At 39.9% G+C, this 17,717-nt stretch overlaps 1 protein-coding gene across 2 annotated transcripts in view; it reads right to left on the bottom strand.

Annotated features, from left to right (window-relative positions):
- Window positions 1-17,717, bottom strand: part of SCFD1 (sec1 family domain containing 1) — a 98,795-nt gene that overhangs the window by 16,625 nt on the left and 64,453 nt on the right. For both annotated transcript variants that reach the window (XR_014794188.1, XM_084874692.1), the window contains exons 17-20: window positions 17,174-17,253; window positions 11,267-11,329; window positions 7,278-7,353; window positions 3,895-3,948 (exon numbers count right to left, since the gene is read on the bottom strand). Coding sequence is in view for 1 of the 2 variants with exons in the window: in XM_084874692.1 (XP_084730818.1) it covers window positions 3,895-3,948; window positions 7,278-7,353; window positions 11,267-11,329; window positions 17,174-17,253 (273 nt within the window). In the remaining variant the exon portion in view is untranslated. The remainder of the gene's footprint in view (window positions 1-3,894; window positions 3,949-7,277; window positions 7,354-11,266; window positions 11,330-17,173; window positions 17,254-17,717) is intronic.

Below are 17,717 nucleotides of genomic sequence, written 5' to 3'. Positions count from 1 at the left end.
CATCACCACCACTACCACCACCACCACCACCACCACTACCACCATTTACCAAGCACCTTCTATGTGTTAAGCATTATTCTACTGCTTTCAATAAAATAACTTAATCCTGATAATATCAGTGAGGTAGTAATTATTATCCCTATTTTTCAGGGGAGCAAGCTGGAATACATAGAGTATATAACTTTGCTAAGGTCACATAATTAGTATTTATGTTAACTCCAAGATCTGAGCCCAGGTAATCTAGTTTTAATGCCCACACTCTTTTTTCTTTCTTTTTTTTTTTTTTTAATATATTTTATTGATTTTGTACAGAGAGGAAGGGAGAGAGATAGAGAGTTAGAAACATCGATGAGACAGAGTCATCGATCAGCTGCCTCTTGCACACCCCCTACTGGGGATATGCCCGCAACCAAGATACATGCCCTTGACCAGAATCGAGCCCGGGACCCTTCAGTCCCCAAGCCGACGCTCTATCCATTGAGCCTAACCGGTTTCGGCAAATGCCCACACTCTTAATCATTATACTATCCTGTTTCTTGAAAATGTATCAGGTTTACAAGTGATGTATTTTTTTTTTTTTTTTTTTTTTTTTTTAGAATTTTATTATCTTTATATGTCCATGATTTAAAAATATATATATATTTTTATTGATTTCAGAGAGGAAGGGAGAGGGAGAGAGAGAAACATCAATGATGAGAGAACCATTGATTGGTTGCCTCCTGCATGCCCCACACTGGGGATTGAGCTCACAAACTGGCATGTGCCCTGAACAGGAATCGAATCTGGGACCCTTTAGTCCTCAGGCCCATGCTCCACCCACTGAACCAAACCAGGTAAGGTTATATGAGAATGATTTTATTGAATGTACTGAATACCTATTACAGGTTCACAATCTCTTATTTGAAACATTTGGAGTTATATGTATATTGAATTTTTAATTAAAAAAATGTTTTAGATAACATCATGCATAAACTGTATACGGCTACACTCCCAGGGGATAGCACCCCATCATCTACCACATTAACATTTCTGCAACTAAGTATACGAATATCAATATAAAGGAGGATAACTAAAAACTATAGAACCTCAACTTCAATTAAGGTTAGGTCTGTCACCAAATGAGTTCTATAAAATCATTTAGTTTTCAGAACATTTTGGATTTTAGAAGTGGTGGATAAGGGGTTGTGGACCTCCTCTATATTGGAAACTAGTGTCTCATATTAAAGGAGTTGGAAAGGACTGCTTTACTGCTTATGATGTAATCGCTAATCTCTGCCTCCCTCTCTCCTTCCATGGCCCAACCAGCCAAAGGAAATCGTTCTTTTCTACAGTATGGATGGCACTATCCAAACCTGACTGATGACAAACTACTAAAGTGTTGCCACTATCAAGTCTTGTGCTAATCAATCATAGAACTCTCAGTGAACCAAATACATTGTCAGATCCATTAATATTCTGATCCAGGAAACCATTACTGGCTAGATTTACAAGGTAATATACAACCTATCTGATAAAGCCTTAATCCTTTTCTTTCAGTTTATTCAATTAAGACAAATAAAAAGAGAACACTAAATTAACAAATATAAGTTATAAGAATGCACCTAGAATGTTTATAGCATTTTAAAGCCATTCAAAACATTTTTACATACTATCTCATTTAATTCTTATTAGGCACTTAAGTGTGTAATGAATATTAGCTAATACCATTATCACTGTCATTATTCATCATCTCAGCTTCAAGATAGGGATAGTAATAAAATACAATAAACTTCCTCAATGCCTTGTAGATTTAGTATTAGTCTAAAAGTTCACATTTATTTATAGTTTTACTCTTTACTAGAGGCCCGGTGCACAAAATTTGCTCAGGGTGGAGGGGTGGGGGTGGGGGAGGGTGTGTCCCTCAGCCCAGCCTGAACTCTCTCCAATCTGGGACCTAAACGGGCAGTCGGACATTCCTCTCACAATCCAGGACTGCTGGCTCTCAACTGCTCGCCTGCCTGCCTTCCTGATTGCCTCTAACTGCTTCTGCCTGCCAACCTGATCACCCCCTAACCACTCCCCTGCCAGCCTGATTGATGCCTAACTGCTCCCCTGCCAGCCCAACTGCCCTCCCCTGCAGGCCAGAGTCCCACCCAACTGCCCTTCCCTACAGATCTGATTGCACCCAACTTTCCTCCTCTGCTGGCCGGGTCACTCCCAACTGTCCTCCCTTGCAGGCCCAATCCTTCCCAATTGTGCTCCGCTGCTGGCCTGATTGCCCAACAACTGCCCTCCCTTGCAGACCTGATCCCTCCCCTGCTGGCCATCTTGTAGTGGCCATCTTGTGTTCACATGGGGGCAGGATCTTTAACCACATAGGGGCAGCCATCTTGTGTGTTGGAATGATGGTCAATTTGCATATTACTCTTTTATTAGATGGGATAGAGGCCTGGTGCGAGGGTGGGGGCTAGCTGGTTTGTCCTGAAGGGTGTCCCAGATAAAGGTGGGGATCCTTTGGGACGTAGGGTGGCCTGGGTGAGGGGCCTGTGGTGTTTTGCAGGCCAGCCATGCCCCCCAGCGACCCAAGCGGAGTCCCTGGTAGCTGGGATTTATTTATTTTCTACAATTGAAACTTTTTAGCCTTGAGTGGAGGCTTGGGCAGGCCATTGCCAGGGAAACCAAAGCCTCCTGCTCGCTCTATGGATGCCACCATTTTTGTTGGGATTTATTTATCGTCTAATTTTGTAGCCTTAAGTGGAGTCCACGGCAGGCCAGGGTGTGCAGGAAGCTTGGCTTCCTCCATTGCTGGGGAAACCCAAGCTTCCTGCTCCCTCCGTGGCTGCAGCCACCTTGGCTGGGTTAATTTGCATACTCGCTCCTGATTGGCTGGTGAAGTGGCTTGTGGGTGCAACAGAGGTACGGTCAATTTGCATAATACTCTTTTATTAGATAAGAGGATTACTGTTTGGAATATCTTCCAGACATTTACTGCCTATAATAAAGTCATATTCGCTAAGATCATTATAAGTATGTATTTCTTGCAGGCTTTTCAAGAGAGCTCCTTCCTCATATATTCTAGGACAGTGGTCAGCAAACTCATTAGTCAACAGAGCCAAATATCAAACAGTACAACAATTGAAATTTCTCTTGAGAGTCAAATTTTTTAAACTTAAACTTCTTCTAACGCCACTTCTTCAAAATAGACTCGCCCAGGCTGTGGTATTTTGTGGAAGAGCCACACTCAAGGGGCCAAAGAGCCACATGCGGCTTGCGAACCGCAGTTTGCTGCGGTTCGCAAGCCGCAGCCCTAAGGCATCCCAGCCCTAAGGCATCCCAGCTAATTTGCATATTAATTTTATATATCTATATGTGTGTGTGTGTGTGTGTGTGTGTATATATATATACACACACACACATAGCTTGGAAACTGATTCTTTAAGTAAATGATAACAATATTTACTCATTTGTCTATTCACTCAACATTTTATCTCTCAATTTACTTTTCAGCCCCAAAGACTTTAGTACCACCTGAACACATATACTTAAAAATTTCACTATACATTCCTTTCCTAATTTTTAGAAAATTAAATTTGTTTAGTTCTCTTTATGTTATACCAGCTGATACTTACTATTCTTTTTCATTTATAGAAATGTGCTCCTTAGGATATATTTTATATTAAATTATACATGTAGATTATACATTTAATTTGGATGAGGACTGCCAGAATGGTTGTAGTAGCTGAGAAACCAATTCCCATTATCTGTGATAACAGCTAAAAAAGAACATGGACTCTTTTCTTCCCCTCATATAGTCTGTTGTAATTAAGGTCATAGCAAATTCATCTTTTATCACCTTCATATAGTCAGTTTGATATATTTAAGAATTTTACAAGTATAATGTTACATGCTACTCACAGGGTTTGACTTCATCTCCATGAGATTGTCTAAAATACGAGTAACAGGTAGATTCTGTGGAAGAGATTAGTATTTTCATGAGAAAAGTCCTCTATTATTAAACAACGAAATCATTCTAAAGTTAAGTATACTTACCTTCCAACTGAACACATTCTAAGATTAAGTATTCTGTGAATTTTTTCATAGACATAAATAGCTTGGCACTACTCAAGTTTCCATAGAAAAACAAATTCTAAACCAAAAGGTCCTTTTAATGTTTAGATGTATCTAGATTTTACATGTTTGGGCTTCTTTACTTTGTTAGATGTCTGCTTTTTAACATTAGTAATGGAAAGCTTTTGTTTTGATCACATAAGATTCCTATTGTGTGTTTTTTTTCTTTCATTTCCTCTTTGAAAATTGTAAGTTTCTTTAAAAACAGAGTAACTTAAACTTTGTGAAGATGTATGAGATTAAATGACCTATCAGAGTTCTTTAATTTCTACTGTATATTCTTCTATGCCAAAAGATACTTGTGCTCTTTAAAAAATGGGGAAATGAATATATACAAACTTTACTGACCATTTTTATTTTGCCTGGGATAAATTCCAAATTTTCAATGACACTCTGCAATGTCTTCTTATGGAACAAACTGCACCTTGAATATGAAATGTTGTTGGCAGAAGATTGCCTTTTGACATGCTTACATGCCTTTGGGATAAGTAATACTATTGTTACATTTCAGTCTGATGATTTTTATCATTATTTTGAAAATAACACATGGAATATAGAAAATTTACTATGTGATTATTATGCCTATTCAAAGTGCATTCCTACTGGGATGGTATTCTGCCTACTTTGAACTGATATTTCCTTTGTGAGCTGTACAGGAAGTTCTGGAAAAAAGTTTTGAATCTTAGAGACTTCACACAACAAAGGCAACATAAAGTCTGATTATTTAAATATCTGTATATAACACATTACTATTTTGCAAGGAGTTTTACTTTCCTTAGGCAATACAACATTTTTGAGTTACTAAAATGGACCATCACTAAGGAAAATACTGCCTTGAGCAAACAGAAAAATATGCATTTTTTTTTCTTTTACTTACTCTGGATGGCAAGTAAAAGCCTTTTAAAATTAAAAGCTATTTCATTATCTGATATTTGTTGGCCAGGAACTTTTTAATATAAACACAGCACCAAATGCTCAAGCTGACTAAATGTGCTTCCTGAATTCTATTATTTAGGATTAAAGAAAAAAAAAAGTAGTACAAAAATGTTCTTTTAAGTTTGTTTCAAGTAAAATTGAGTTTGTTCATGAAAGAAAAAGTCTAAGCCATTACTTTCTCTAAGCAATAATGGTACAAATTTAAATCTATAAAAATGCTTTATCCAAAAGAAAAAACTATAGTTGTAAATTTATTCTAAGCAATACTAATAGAAAATGATGGAGTACTTTGCAACATAACAGAGAGAAATAATTTTTTAAAAAATCTGAATTAAGGGAACATTATAAATTATAAGATTTTACGAAAGTTAACTTTATATGCATTTCTTTATTTACATATAACTCTTTAGTTCCCTAAATTGTACTATTTGATTTGTGCAATGGAGAAAAATTCTGAAGAGATTTTGTAAAAATAAAGCCATTTTAATATTTATACCTATGTCTCATAATAAATCTTTATTTAGTATAAAAGATTTTTCCATGGAACAGACGGTCAAATCTCAGAGGAAAGGCAGGGATGGATGGGTGGAAAGAAAGAGATCAACCACAGAGCTTGTATGCACATATACATAACCTATGGACACAGACAATAGGGGATGGGGTTAGGGGTGGGCTAGAAGGGGTCATTGTGGGGAAAAAAGGGGACACAAGTAAAACTTTCAACGATGTTTGAAAAAAATAAGATTTTTAAAAAAGATACAAATTTTGCTTTTTATTTTATAGCTCAGTAGATAATAAAGACAAGCTTACCAGTGATTAAGCCATTAAATCACTTAAGAAAAATTTCTTTCTAGCAGAATAGTTCAAATGTTCATAAGCCCATAGACAATTCTTTATATTTTTGTCTGGTCTTTACAACCAGACAACGCCAAAAGAATCATTTACCACTTCTGCCCCATACAATATTCACACACTGTCACAGATAAAGGGAAACTTCATGTGTAGAGAATGATAAAGGAAGTATATGATGTATTTTTTTTAATATATTTTATTGGTTTTTTTACAGAGAGAAGAGAGATAGAAAGTTATAAACACCAATGAAAGAGAAACATCGATCAGCTGCCACCTGCACAGCCCCCACTGGGGATGTGCTCGCAACCAGGGTACATGCCCTTGACCGGAATCGAACCTGGGACCTTTCAGTCCACAGGCCGATGCTCTATCCACTGAGCCAAACCGATTTCAACATAATATGCAAATGGTCATTACGCTGTAAAGCTTAATGACCAACCACATAATGACCTGATCATGGATCGGCAAGAGAGTGTGGCAGCGAGCTACAAGCGGGTGGTGGAGAGGTACAGGAGGGGGAAGGGCAACAAGCTATGAGAGGGATGGGGTGGGGGGAAAAGAGGGAGAGCCACTGGAGGGCAGCAGTGAGTCACTGGCAAGCTACTGGTGAATGGATTCGTGTGCAGGGCTACTAGTAATAGAATAAGAGAAAAACAATGCAAATACGAAAACCATTTAAAAATGTCTTATGTGTAAAACTGTCATTTGATTTCAAAATAAAGTATGAAATCAAGTGGCAGTTTTATTACCCCAATACATAAATTATACTTAAATTTTTAAAAAATATATTTTGATTTCAGAGAGGAAGGGAGAGGGAGAGATAGAAACATGAATGATGAGAGAAAATCATTGATTGATTGCCTCCTGCATGCCCCACACTGAGGATGGAGCCCGCAACCCAGGCATGTACCCTTGACCAGAATCGAACCCAAGACCCTTCAAGTCCACAGGCTGATACTCTATCCACTGAGCCAAACCAGCGAGGGCTTAAAATGTTTTTCTTATTCTAATTTACACAAGCCTTTAGGCTACTAAATTCATTACTCTACTCTCTTAATATGCTAAAACTTAAATAATATGGATTATGTATCAGTTTGTTATTCTAAATAGGTTTTATTTTTCTCAAGACACTTATGGCTTTATTATTACAAATATACACAAAAATGTAAGTAAAATCCAAGAGCAAATTAAAAACAAGAAAACAAAAACAATGACAGACCTCGGAAAAATTCTTAAATATATCAACAAAAGACCCCTAGTTTTACTTTATTCCTAATAGTTATAATTTGAATATATCTAGAAGTTGCTTTAGCTGAGCAACCTGTCAACATGTGAAGTTATACTGAAAGATTACCAGTATGTTTTCTAACAAGTGTACTTACTTGCTGTTTCAATACCAGGTTCTTCACTCCTTCCATCACAAACTGCGATCCAGTATTCATGACTCGTGACAAGAGACTAGGGGCAAAAGAGGATCACAATAAGCATAAACTATCTCTCCAATAGGTTATAGATAAAATATTTGCTTAATTACATACCACATGCTGATGCCCTCTATACCTACCATATTTGTTTTCACTAAACAGAAGTAACCTGAGAATTCTGGTATTACTGCTGCAATTTTATTTAACAATGAAAAAATAATAAAATACTAACTAGTCAATAATTATTAACAAAATGTAAAAATGAAATGCCCTCAAAAATAAACATTTTGATTGTTGAGCCTTAGCTATAGCTTTTTAAAAAGCTGTTGACAGTATTACAGATGTCCCGGATTTCCTCCTTCCACCAGCCCTCCCCATCCCAGGCCTTCCTCACACTACTGTCTGTGTCCATGTGCTATGCATGTAATATTCTCTTATTAATCTCTTCCCATCCCTCCCACCCACTCTGAGATCTGTCAGTCTGTTCCATGTATCCATGTCTCTGGACCCATTTTGATTGTCAGTTTATTTTGTTCATTAGATTCCACATATAAGTGAGATCATGTGATATTTGTGTTTCTCTGACTGACTTATTTTGCTTAGCATAATACTTTCCAAGTCCATCCATGCTGTCTCAAAGGGTAAGAGACCCTTCTTTTTACAACCGCATAGTGTTCCATGGTGTAAAATGTATCATAGTTTTTTTATCCACTCATCTACTGATGGACACTTGGGCTGTTTTCCAGATCTTAGAGATTGTAAATAATGAGCCTTAGCTATAGTTTTTAGGCAAATTATAACTTGTAGAGAACTGCTTGCTTTCTTGGTTGTCTTAATGCTAAAAGAAAAAAGTTAAAGATAGCAAATTAAGTTGCTTTAGGAATTCAAAACACCAACAGCGTGTGTGTGTGTGTGTGTGTGTGTGTGTGTGTGTGTGCCCATAAGAACGATCAGGTCAAAAGATACTATTTTCTCTTTATCATAGCAGTTAGATCCAATCCTGCATTGTAAATGGTCTTTCTATATATAAAATCTATCATATAAAATGTGAAGTATACACACCTGTGAATTTTACCTCAATTCTGAAGAATGTTATCTAAAATTTTAACATAAAAAATACCAACAAATGATTTGCCATACTAGGTTTATACGTGTGCTTCCAACAGCCTCTTTTGGGACCAAAGGATGCTTTGTGAAACAGATTGATAATCCTGTGTTAAGGTATCAGAAGGCTAGAGATATCCTTTAAAGCATCTAAAATTTTATTGTCACAATTTTATTTAAATCCTCAACTACAAGATCCATAAGAAATGTAAGAGGCTTTTACTATTCAATAGGATTTTCATGCCTTAAAATATATTTTCTTTGCAGTTTAGGTTTTTACAAGGGTATTTCTGGATCACATGATCTCACACATCTAGAGGAAATAATGAACAACATAAACAGACCCAGAGAAAGAGAACCAGCGATCAGACTCTCAAACCTCAGAGGGAAAGTAAGGGAGGATGGAGGTAAGGGGAAGAGATCAACCAAAGGACTTGTGTACATACATATGGGCCTAGCCAGTGGCCATGGACAACGGGGGTTGGGGGGGGGGGCATATCTAGGGAGGGGTTTGGGATGGGAATGGGGGAATAAGGACAATTATGTGAGACCATAATCAATAAAAAAAAAATTAAAAATATATATATTTTCTTTTTCCGTATCTTGTCCTTATTCCTCTCTGAAATGAAGAGATGGACAAAGATCAGAAACAATAGAAAGCAACCTTTGTTGGAATGGACAATTTTCAGGTGGTTCCCTAGTACCAGGAACTCTGAGGAAGTATGCTAACTTATACAGCACGACTGTAGGTGAAGTCAGCTGGACTCATTTTGTCAAACACTTATAAAGCTCTGCATTATGACAAGTAATTTTGTTTTTGTGAATGGTTTCATTAAAAGGTGTAGCTCAGGCCAGGCCCGGAGCAGCGGCTGCCAGGCTGGGAGCGGCCAGGCCCGGAGCAGCCGGGTCTGGTGCGGCCAGGCCCAGAGCAGTGGCTGCCAGGCTGGGAGTGGCCAGGCCTGGAGAAGCGGCTGCCAGGCTGGGAGCGGCCAGGCCCGGAGCAGCTGGGTCTGGTGCGGCCAGGCCAGGAGCAGCGGCTGCCAGGCTGGGAGCGGCCAGGCCCGGAGCAGCAGCTGCCGGGCTGGGAGCGGCCAGGCCCGGAGCAGCCGGGTTGGGTGCGGCCAGGCCCGGAGCAGCGGCTGACAGGCTGGGAGCCGCCAGGCCCGGAGCGGCAGGGACCGGAGCAACCGGGCCCAGAGCAGCCGGGTCGGGTGCGGCCAGGCCTGTAGCAGCAACAGCCAAGTCCAGAGCAACTAGGTCGGGAGCGGCAGTGACCAGACCCGGAGCAGCTGGTTGTGGAACGGACCAGAGCAACAGAGGCCAGGCCCGGAGCATCCAGGCCCGAAACAGCTCGCTCCTCGCCTGTACCTGCCCACGGCTGCCTCTCAGACATGGCTGGAAACTTTTGCGGGAACTTGAGGGTCTGCTGAATCAAGTGATGAAGGCTTAGATCTGGATGTGTTGAGTTAGTATAGCGCTGGGGTGTTGATCTGTGAGTGCCTTGGGTGGGGCCTGGATGAGGCTGGTTGACCTATTTGAAAATGTCTTTTGTGTGAAGTGTATCATTGGGCATGTGGAGGTATTATTGATATGAGAAAATGCTAAGTAACAGATTTACTATCTGAAAAGGAATTTACTATCGGGGAAAGGGAGGAAGAGACTGAACATAAACTGTGCACCTATGGATGAGGACAATGGGGGATGGGGAGGGGGCAGAGGGTGGGGTGGGAACCTGGTGGAGGGGGGAAGAAATGAGGAACCTTTGTAATAATATGAACAATAAAGATTGATTAAAAAAAAAAAAAAAAAAAAAAAAAAAGGTGTAGCTCAAACCCTGGCCAGTGTGGCTCAGTTGGTTGAGCATCATCTCATGCACTAAAAGGTCGCTGGTTCAATTTCCAGTCAAGGAACATGCCCCACTAGGAGCTGTGCAGGAGACAGGTGATCAATGATTCTCTCTCATCGATGTTTCTCTTTCTTTGCCTTCCTCTTTTTATCTAAAATCAATAAAAACCCATTTTTTTAAAAAGTGGTAGTGCCAGGCGTAGCTCAGTGTTGAGCATCGACCTATGAACCAGGAGGTCACGGTTAGATTCTAGGTCATGGCACAGGCCCCGGGTTGTGGGCTCAATTCCAACAGGTGGTGTGCAGGACTCAGTCGATCAATGATTCGCATCACTGATGTTTCTATCTCTTTCTTCCTCTCTCTTTTTAAAAAAAGCTATAGCTAAGGCTCAGCATCAGGCATATTGATATTTTAAAAAAATGGTAGCTCAGGATAGGGCTAGGATAAACCTGTTTTTCTCTGGGCTTCATGCGTTTGCTCTAAACTATAAAATATAAGTTAAGAACTTGAAACTAGTGTGATATGGAAAAGAGTGGTTAGAATTACTTTGTTCAGCTCCTCTGAAAATCATGCAGACTTTGTACAATACTGTGGAGTCAGAAGCCATGCCCAGCCCTGGGGACTTCCTCCCTTTATTTAGCAGGATGCCCAGGTCTACCCTGAAGCTAGGTCTTAAGTGCTTCAGACCTAGCTTCAAGTCTATATCCGTTAACAACATTGATGTAAAGATGCCTTTAGCCTTCATTTATCTTCTGGAAATGAAAAATGTAATGTTTTAAGAAGGGAGCAAAAGAAGCCAATAGCTCATACCATATAAAATACATGAACTTATATTTTAAAATGAAAACTTAAACTAAGAAGCTAAAGGCATATTGATATTTACTCTCTATCACTAAAAATATTCTGCATTTAGAGTGTCTGTGGTGTTAAGGCCTGAAAGTCCAATGATGGTCTAACGCACCAGACTCACCCAATCGGAATTATTAAAAACACTTACCCCATTGGTTTAGTAGTAGTGCTGCCATAGCTGGTAGGAGCTGAGGCCATCTTGGCAAAAGCCCTAAGAAATAAAATTTATAGGTAAATGTTAATTATTAGAGCTAACATTCAGTATCATGGTATTAAAATATATATTGAGCCCGGCTGCTGTGGCTCAGTGGTTGAGCTTTGACCCACGAGCCAGGTCACAGTTTGATTCCCGGTCAGGGCATATATCTGAGTTGTGGGCTTGTTCTCTTGTGTGAGGCATGCAGGGGGCATGCAGGGGGCAGCCAGTCAGTGATTCTCATCATTGATACTTCTCTCCCTTCCTCTCTGAAATGAAAAAATAAAATAAAATATTTTTAAAAAATAAGTATTTACTAGAGGCCCAGTGCACAAAATTCATGTATGGGGGCAGGGATTGGGTTGGGTGTCCCTCAGCCCAGCCTACACCCTCTCCAATCTGGGACCCCTAGAGGGATGTCCAACTGCCCGTTTAGGCCCAACTGTCCTCCCCTGCTGGCCATCTTGTGGTGGCCATCTTGTGTCCACACGGGGGCATGATCTTTGAACACATGGGGGCAGCTATTTGTGTTGGAGTGATGGTCAATCTGCATATTACTCTTTTATTAGGTAGGATAGAGGCCTGCTGCATGGGTGGGGGCCAGTTGGTTTGCCCTGAAGGATGTCCCGGATCAGGGTGGGGGTTCCCTTGGGGCGTGGGGCGGCCTGAGCCAGGGGCCTGTGGTGGTTTGCAGGCAGGTCACACCCCCTGGCAACTCAAGTGGAGGCCCTGGTATCTGGGATTTACCTTCTACAATTGAAACTTTGTAGCCTGGAGTGGAGCCAAGCCTCCTGCTCGCTCCGAGGCAGCAGCCATTTCTGTTTGGATTTGTTTACCTTCTATAATGAAAACTTTGTAGCCTTGAGTGGAGGCTTAGGCTGGCTAGGGCAGGCGGAAAGCTTGGCTTCTTGTGTTGCCTGGGAAACCCAAGCCTCTCTCCTGCTTTCTGTGGCTGTAGCCATCTTGGTTGGGTTTATTTGCATACTTGCTCTGATTGGCTGGTGGGCATGGCTTGTTGGTGTAGCAGGGTAATGGTTAATTTGTATATTAGTCTTTTATTAAGTAGGATTGACAAAGAAGCGTGGGGGAGGTAGAAGTAGGTACAGGTTAGATAAATGGTGATGGAAAGAGACTTGACTTGGTATGGTAATACAATATACAGGTAATATATTATAGAATTGTAAACTTGAAACCTATATAATTTATTAACTAACGAGGGGCCTGGTGCACAAAATTTGTGCATGGGGGGGAGAGGATGGTGGTGTTCCTCAGCCCAGCCTGTACCCTCTCCAATCTGGGACCCCTCTCCAATCTGGAATCCCGGTAAAATTGGGCCTAAATGGGCAGTTGGACATCCCTCTCACAATCCAGGACTGTGTGGCTTGTGGGTGTAGTGGAGTTGCTGAGTCCTTTGTCTCTGGTATAGCCTTTGTTTTAAAGTCTATTTTGTCTGGTACAAGTATTACTCTACCACTTTGTTTTGTTTCGTTTCCATTTTCATGAAATGGAAACCCCTTTTCTTTCAGTCTCTGTGTGTCTTTTAATCTGAAATGAGTCTCTGGTAGACAGTGTTATGTAAGGTTCTTGTTTTGTTATCCATTCAGTCATCATATATATGTCTTTTGATTGAGGCATTTAATCCATTTGCATTTAAAGTAATGATATATATATATTGTAATTTTATTATTCATATTTTGACTTTTCCCCCTTCTTCTTAAAGAAGACCCTTCATCCTTTCTTATTCTAGTGGTTTGGTGATGATGAACTCTTTTAGCTTTTTCTTGTCTAGAAGCTCTTTATCAATTTATCTTCAAATTCTAAAGGATAGCTTTGCTGGGTAAAGTAATCTTGTTTATAGGTCCTTCCTTTTCTTCATTTTGATAATTTTGTGCCAATCCTTTCTGATAGACACATTTCTGTTGAGAAACCAGACATCAGTCTAATGGGGGCTCTCTTGTAGGAAAGAGACAGTCATTCTTCTGCTGCTTTTAAGATTCCCTCTCTGCCTTTATCCTTTGGCATTTTAATTATGATGTGTCTTGGTACAGGCCTCTTTGGGTTCATCTTATTTGAGACTCTGTTTTTCTGAACTTGTATGTCTAGCTCCTTCACCAGGTTAGGGATGTTTTCTGGCATTATTTTTCAAAAAGAATTTTCAATTTCTTGCTCTCTCTCTTCTCCTTCTAGCACTGCCATGACATAAATGTTGGTATGCATAAAGTTGTTTCAGATTCACTTTTGGGGATTCCTTTTTCTTTTTGCTGTTCTGATTAGGCATATTCTGCTTTTTTTATATTCCAAATTGCTGATTGATTTTCTGCTTCATCTACTCTCCTATTGATTCCCTGTAATTTATTCTACATTTCAGTTAGTGTACTCTTCTTCATTTCTGACTGGTTCCTGTCTTTTTATATGCTGTTTAATTTTTCAGTAAGTTCATTAAACATCCTTATAATCAGTATTTTGAACTCTGTATCTGGTAGTTTGTTTGCCTCCATTTCATTTAGTTCTTTTTCTGGAGATTTCTCCTGTTCTTTCATTTGGGATCTGATTCTTTGGCTGCTTCCCTATGTTTGTTTCTATGTATTAGGTAGAGCTGCTATGTCTCCTATACTTCGTCGAGTGTTTTTTTGTAGTAGGTATCCAGTGGTGAAACTTCCCTAGTAACCTGAGCTAGACACTCCAGGTACGCCCCCTGTGTGAACTATGTGCAGTGTCCTGATACAATTGAGCTTTGATTGCTATGGGCAGGTGACTGGGAGGAAGTGACCCTAAGGCTGATTGGCTGGGAGGACCGGCTGTAACTACAGTGGAGAAGTTTCTGTACAGGGGCTGACCCCATGGAGCAGGACTCGCTCCAGTAGGCTTTGGTGCCAGATGAGTTTGCCTCTTGAGTGTGTCACTTGTGGAGGTATTTGGGTTTTAATCCAGTGTAGTCTGAAGCTGTCTACTAGGTGCACTGGCTCTGGGGCCTTCCGAGGGATGCAAGGTTAGCCACTGCCTGTGCCCTGCCCACATCACCTGCCATGAGCTACAGAGTGATCCATAAAAGGCTACTTGTGCTGGCTTGGTGGTGCCTAGGAGAGGTGAGTTGAAAACCAAGGCTGACTGATGCTAGTGCCAGACCTGGAGCCACTTAGCAAAAGGAAAGGGGCATGCTGCTAGTTTGAGAGATTTTAGGAAAGTCTGAAGCCTGAGTTAAGAGAGGCTGTATTGAAAATCCACTGGAAACAGCTTGGGTGGCCTGCAAGTTGGGTGGGACAGGGTCTCAGAAAATCACCAGGGAGGGACAGTGTTAGCTAGGCTGATGGAGATTCATATATGGCACCCACCTGCCAATTTTGTGGTGAAAGGTCCCAGAAAAGGAACAATGACCTTTGTCAGCACTACCAGTCTTAATGTAGCTTCTTTATATAGCACTTATGCTTAGCTAAACTTCAGGCAGTTCTGAATGATGATTTTTCTATTTAGTTATGCATATTTTTTAATAAAGCTGAGATCAGAAAGTATATTCAACCTTATAGCCTTAAAACAATTATTTTAAGAAATATTTTGAAGGTAATGTTTGTTGTAGAAAATTTGGAAAATAAAGATAAGTACCCAAAAGAAAAAAAAATTCTACCACTCAAAGTTAGTCACTAATAACACTTAGGTGTACATCACTTCAGCTATGTAACTACATACACTGAGTGGCCAGATTTTTATGATCTCTGAACACATAATAATCTGGCCACAGTGTGTGTATGTGTATGTGTGTGTGTGTGTGTGTGTGTGTGTGTGTATTAGAGGCCTGGAGCATGAATTCGTGCATGGGTGGGGTTGGGCCAGCCTGGCCAGGGGGAAGGAAAATGGGCATTTGGCCAGTCTGCCTGCTGGTTGAACTCCTGGTCGAGGGGACAATTTGCACATTAGCCTTTTATTATATAGGATACACACTGAGTGGCCAGATTATTATGCGTTCAGAGATCATAATAATCTGGCCACTCAGAGTGTGAGTGTGTGTGTGTGTATATACATATTTATACACACACACACACACACACACACACACACACACACATGTTCATATACACACACGAATGGGTAAATGGATTTTAGGGATACTATAAATGATGTCATATAAATTTTGGCTCAAATATCACTTCCCAGAGACTTTTCATATCTCCTCAATAAATTTAGTCACCACTCACAACAGGTTAAGATGTTATCACTGCTTTATATCACTTAATATAATTTAATATTTTGTTCATTTGTTTACTTGATTTATTGTTCCCTCAACACAAACAAACTCAATGTGTAGGAGCCTTCTTTAGCACACTCACTATTGTATTCCTGATGTCTAGAAGAGTCCCTATGCACACAGACAAGGGAAATAATTATTTATTGTAGAGGGCTGCCTGGGAAGACACATGGGCATTTTCCTTTAAATTGTCAGCTGAATCTGCAACAACTGGCAGAGCTGAGGCTCAGATACACATTTCCCCAAGATGGCAGAAAGTGTAATCAGCTTGGCCTTCATATCAAGCCCAGGTGTTGGCAGGGGCGGGTCTAGATATGTAAATCCAGACAAGCAACAGGAATGCTAGGGCCTACTTAAGAATGCAAATAAGCTCCTTTGACCCTAAGTTTTGGTGTTACTTCCTGGTATTGGGGGTATAAAATAAATGCGATGGGAAGGATCACGTTGTCATCCTCCTGCCTCTCCATCAGAGAGAATGGCAGCCCACCCAGCTCCCAGCTTTTAATCTATCTCTGTGTCTTCTCTCTTTGTTTCCATTCTTTCTCAATCCCTGGCCGCCTCCACTTAGAATCGGTTTGTTCATCTCTCTCTGCACTGGACATGGAAAAGGGAGATCCCCGCCATGTTTGGCCTCTGCCGCATCAGGCCCCCACAATTTATCAAACAAATCAAGGAATACTGTGGTAAACTACTTTTACACTTTCAATATAATGAACATTGCCCAATGTCATTAAATAAGTCTTCTACAATGATTTTTTAATGACTCTTGAATTTTGTCTTATGGAAAGACCATAATTAATTTACTAATCTTATTGGTGGACATTTAGGTAGGTTTTCAAAATTTCATTATTAAATTGCTTCTAAATTTTAGAACTCTAATACTCTTTGGGATAAATCCTCAAGAGTAGAAGTTATAGACCAAGGGCATTTAATTTTTTAAAAAATTAAAACCTTAGCCCTAGCTGGTTGGCCTGAAGACTGAAGCGTCCCAGGTTTGATTCCAGTCAAGGGCATGTACCTCGGTTGCAGGCTCCTCCCTGGCCAGGGCTCTGCTCAGGGCATGCAGAAGGCAACCAATTGATGTGTTTCAGTATTTCTCTCTGTCTTTCGCTCTCTTCACTCTCTAAAAAAATCAATGGGAAAATACCTCAGGTAAGGATTAAAAATTTTTAAAAATTAAAACTTAAAAAAAAAACTTTATACTATCCAGCAGAATTGAGACAACTTATATTTCTAATAGCAGAATATAAATGTATCAATTATTTTGCTTGCATCCTGGGCACAATATTTTGTAAATATTTACATTATATTAATTTGCATTTCTCTGAGAACTAGTGAAATTAAAACTTTATTTTAATGTTTTTGAGACATTTGACCCAAAATTTCATTCTTTGACTTTCTCATCTTATCAGTGAAGAGAAATAAACATGTCTGGAAATAAAAACATTGTTATTTTGTATAATATTAATTGTGAATAGGGAGGGATAAGAAAATATTCAAACCACTGAATAAAATATATTAAAGCATTATTCAATTTTCTTAGTAACATTGCCATTTTCTTGAGAATTCAACTTCCATTATGCTCTCTTAAATGATGAAAATTTAAAAGGAAAACTTACTTCCATTGTTTGATATACTGTAAGGGGTTAAGGTTGCATCCTGCATCAGTTAAGGCTTTTTTGTATTGCTCCAAGTCAGCCTAAAATAAGCAAAGAACGATATGACAAAATTTTTACTTTCATGAAAGAAAAGACCATGTTATTTGTTGTCATTTGATTATTCAAAAAAGGTCAGACTAAAGGCATGAGTTTGAATTTGAGGAACCCAAGTGGAGTGGAGTTGCATTTGAAGTGAGTATCCAAGTTGGGCACCTGAGACAAAAATCACATATGAAAATTACCTTTGACATGCTCTCAAATCACATATAAAGCACACAGTTTTGTCAAAAAAGGCCAACAGACTGTTTTTTCCTCCACTGTTGAAACAGATGGCCTTTCCTTAAGACAGGGGTCCTCAAACTTTTTAAAGTGGGGGCCCGATCACGGTCCCTCAGAGAGCTGGAGGGCCGGACTATATGAACTACTAATTCCTACTGTAACACCTCGGCTGCGCTCACTGCCCAAAAAACCTGGCGGGCAGGATCAGACTCCTCTGCGGGCCGCA

The sequence above is a fragment of the Pipistrellus hanaki genome, assembly GCF_964339955.1.
Source record: "Pipistrellus hanaki genome assembly, chromosome: 1".
NCBI classification, from domain to species: Eukaryota; Metazoa; Chordata; class Mammalia; order Chiroptera; family Vespertilionidae; genus Pipistrellus; species Pipistrellus hanaki.
Note: the sequence above shows the minus strand (reverse complement) of the source record. Positions and strands in the feature narration are given on the sequence as shown.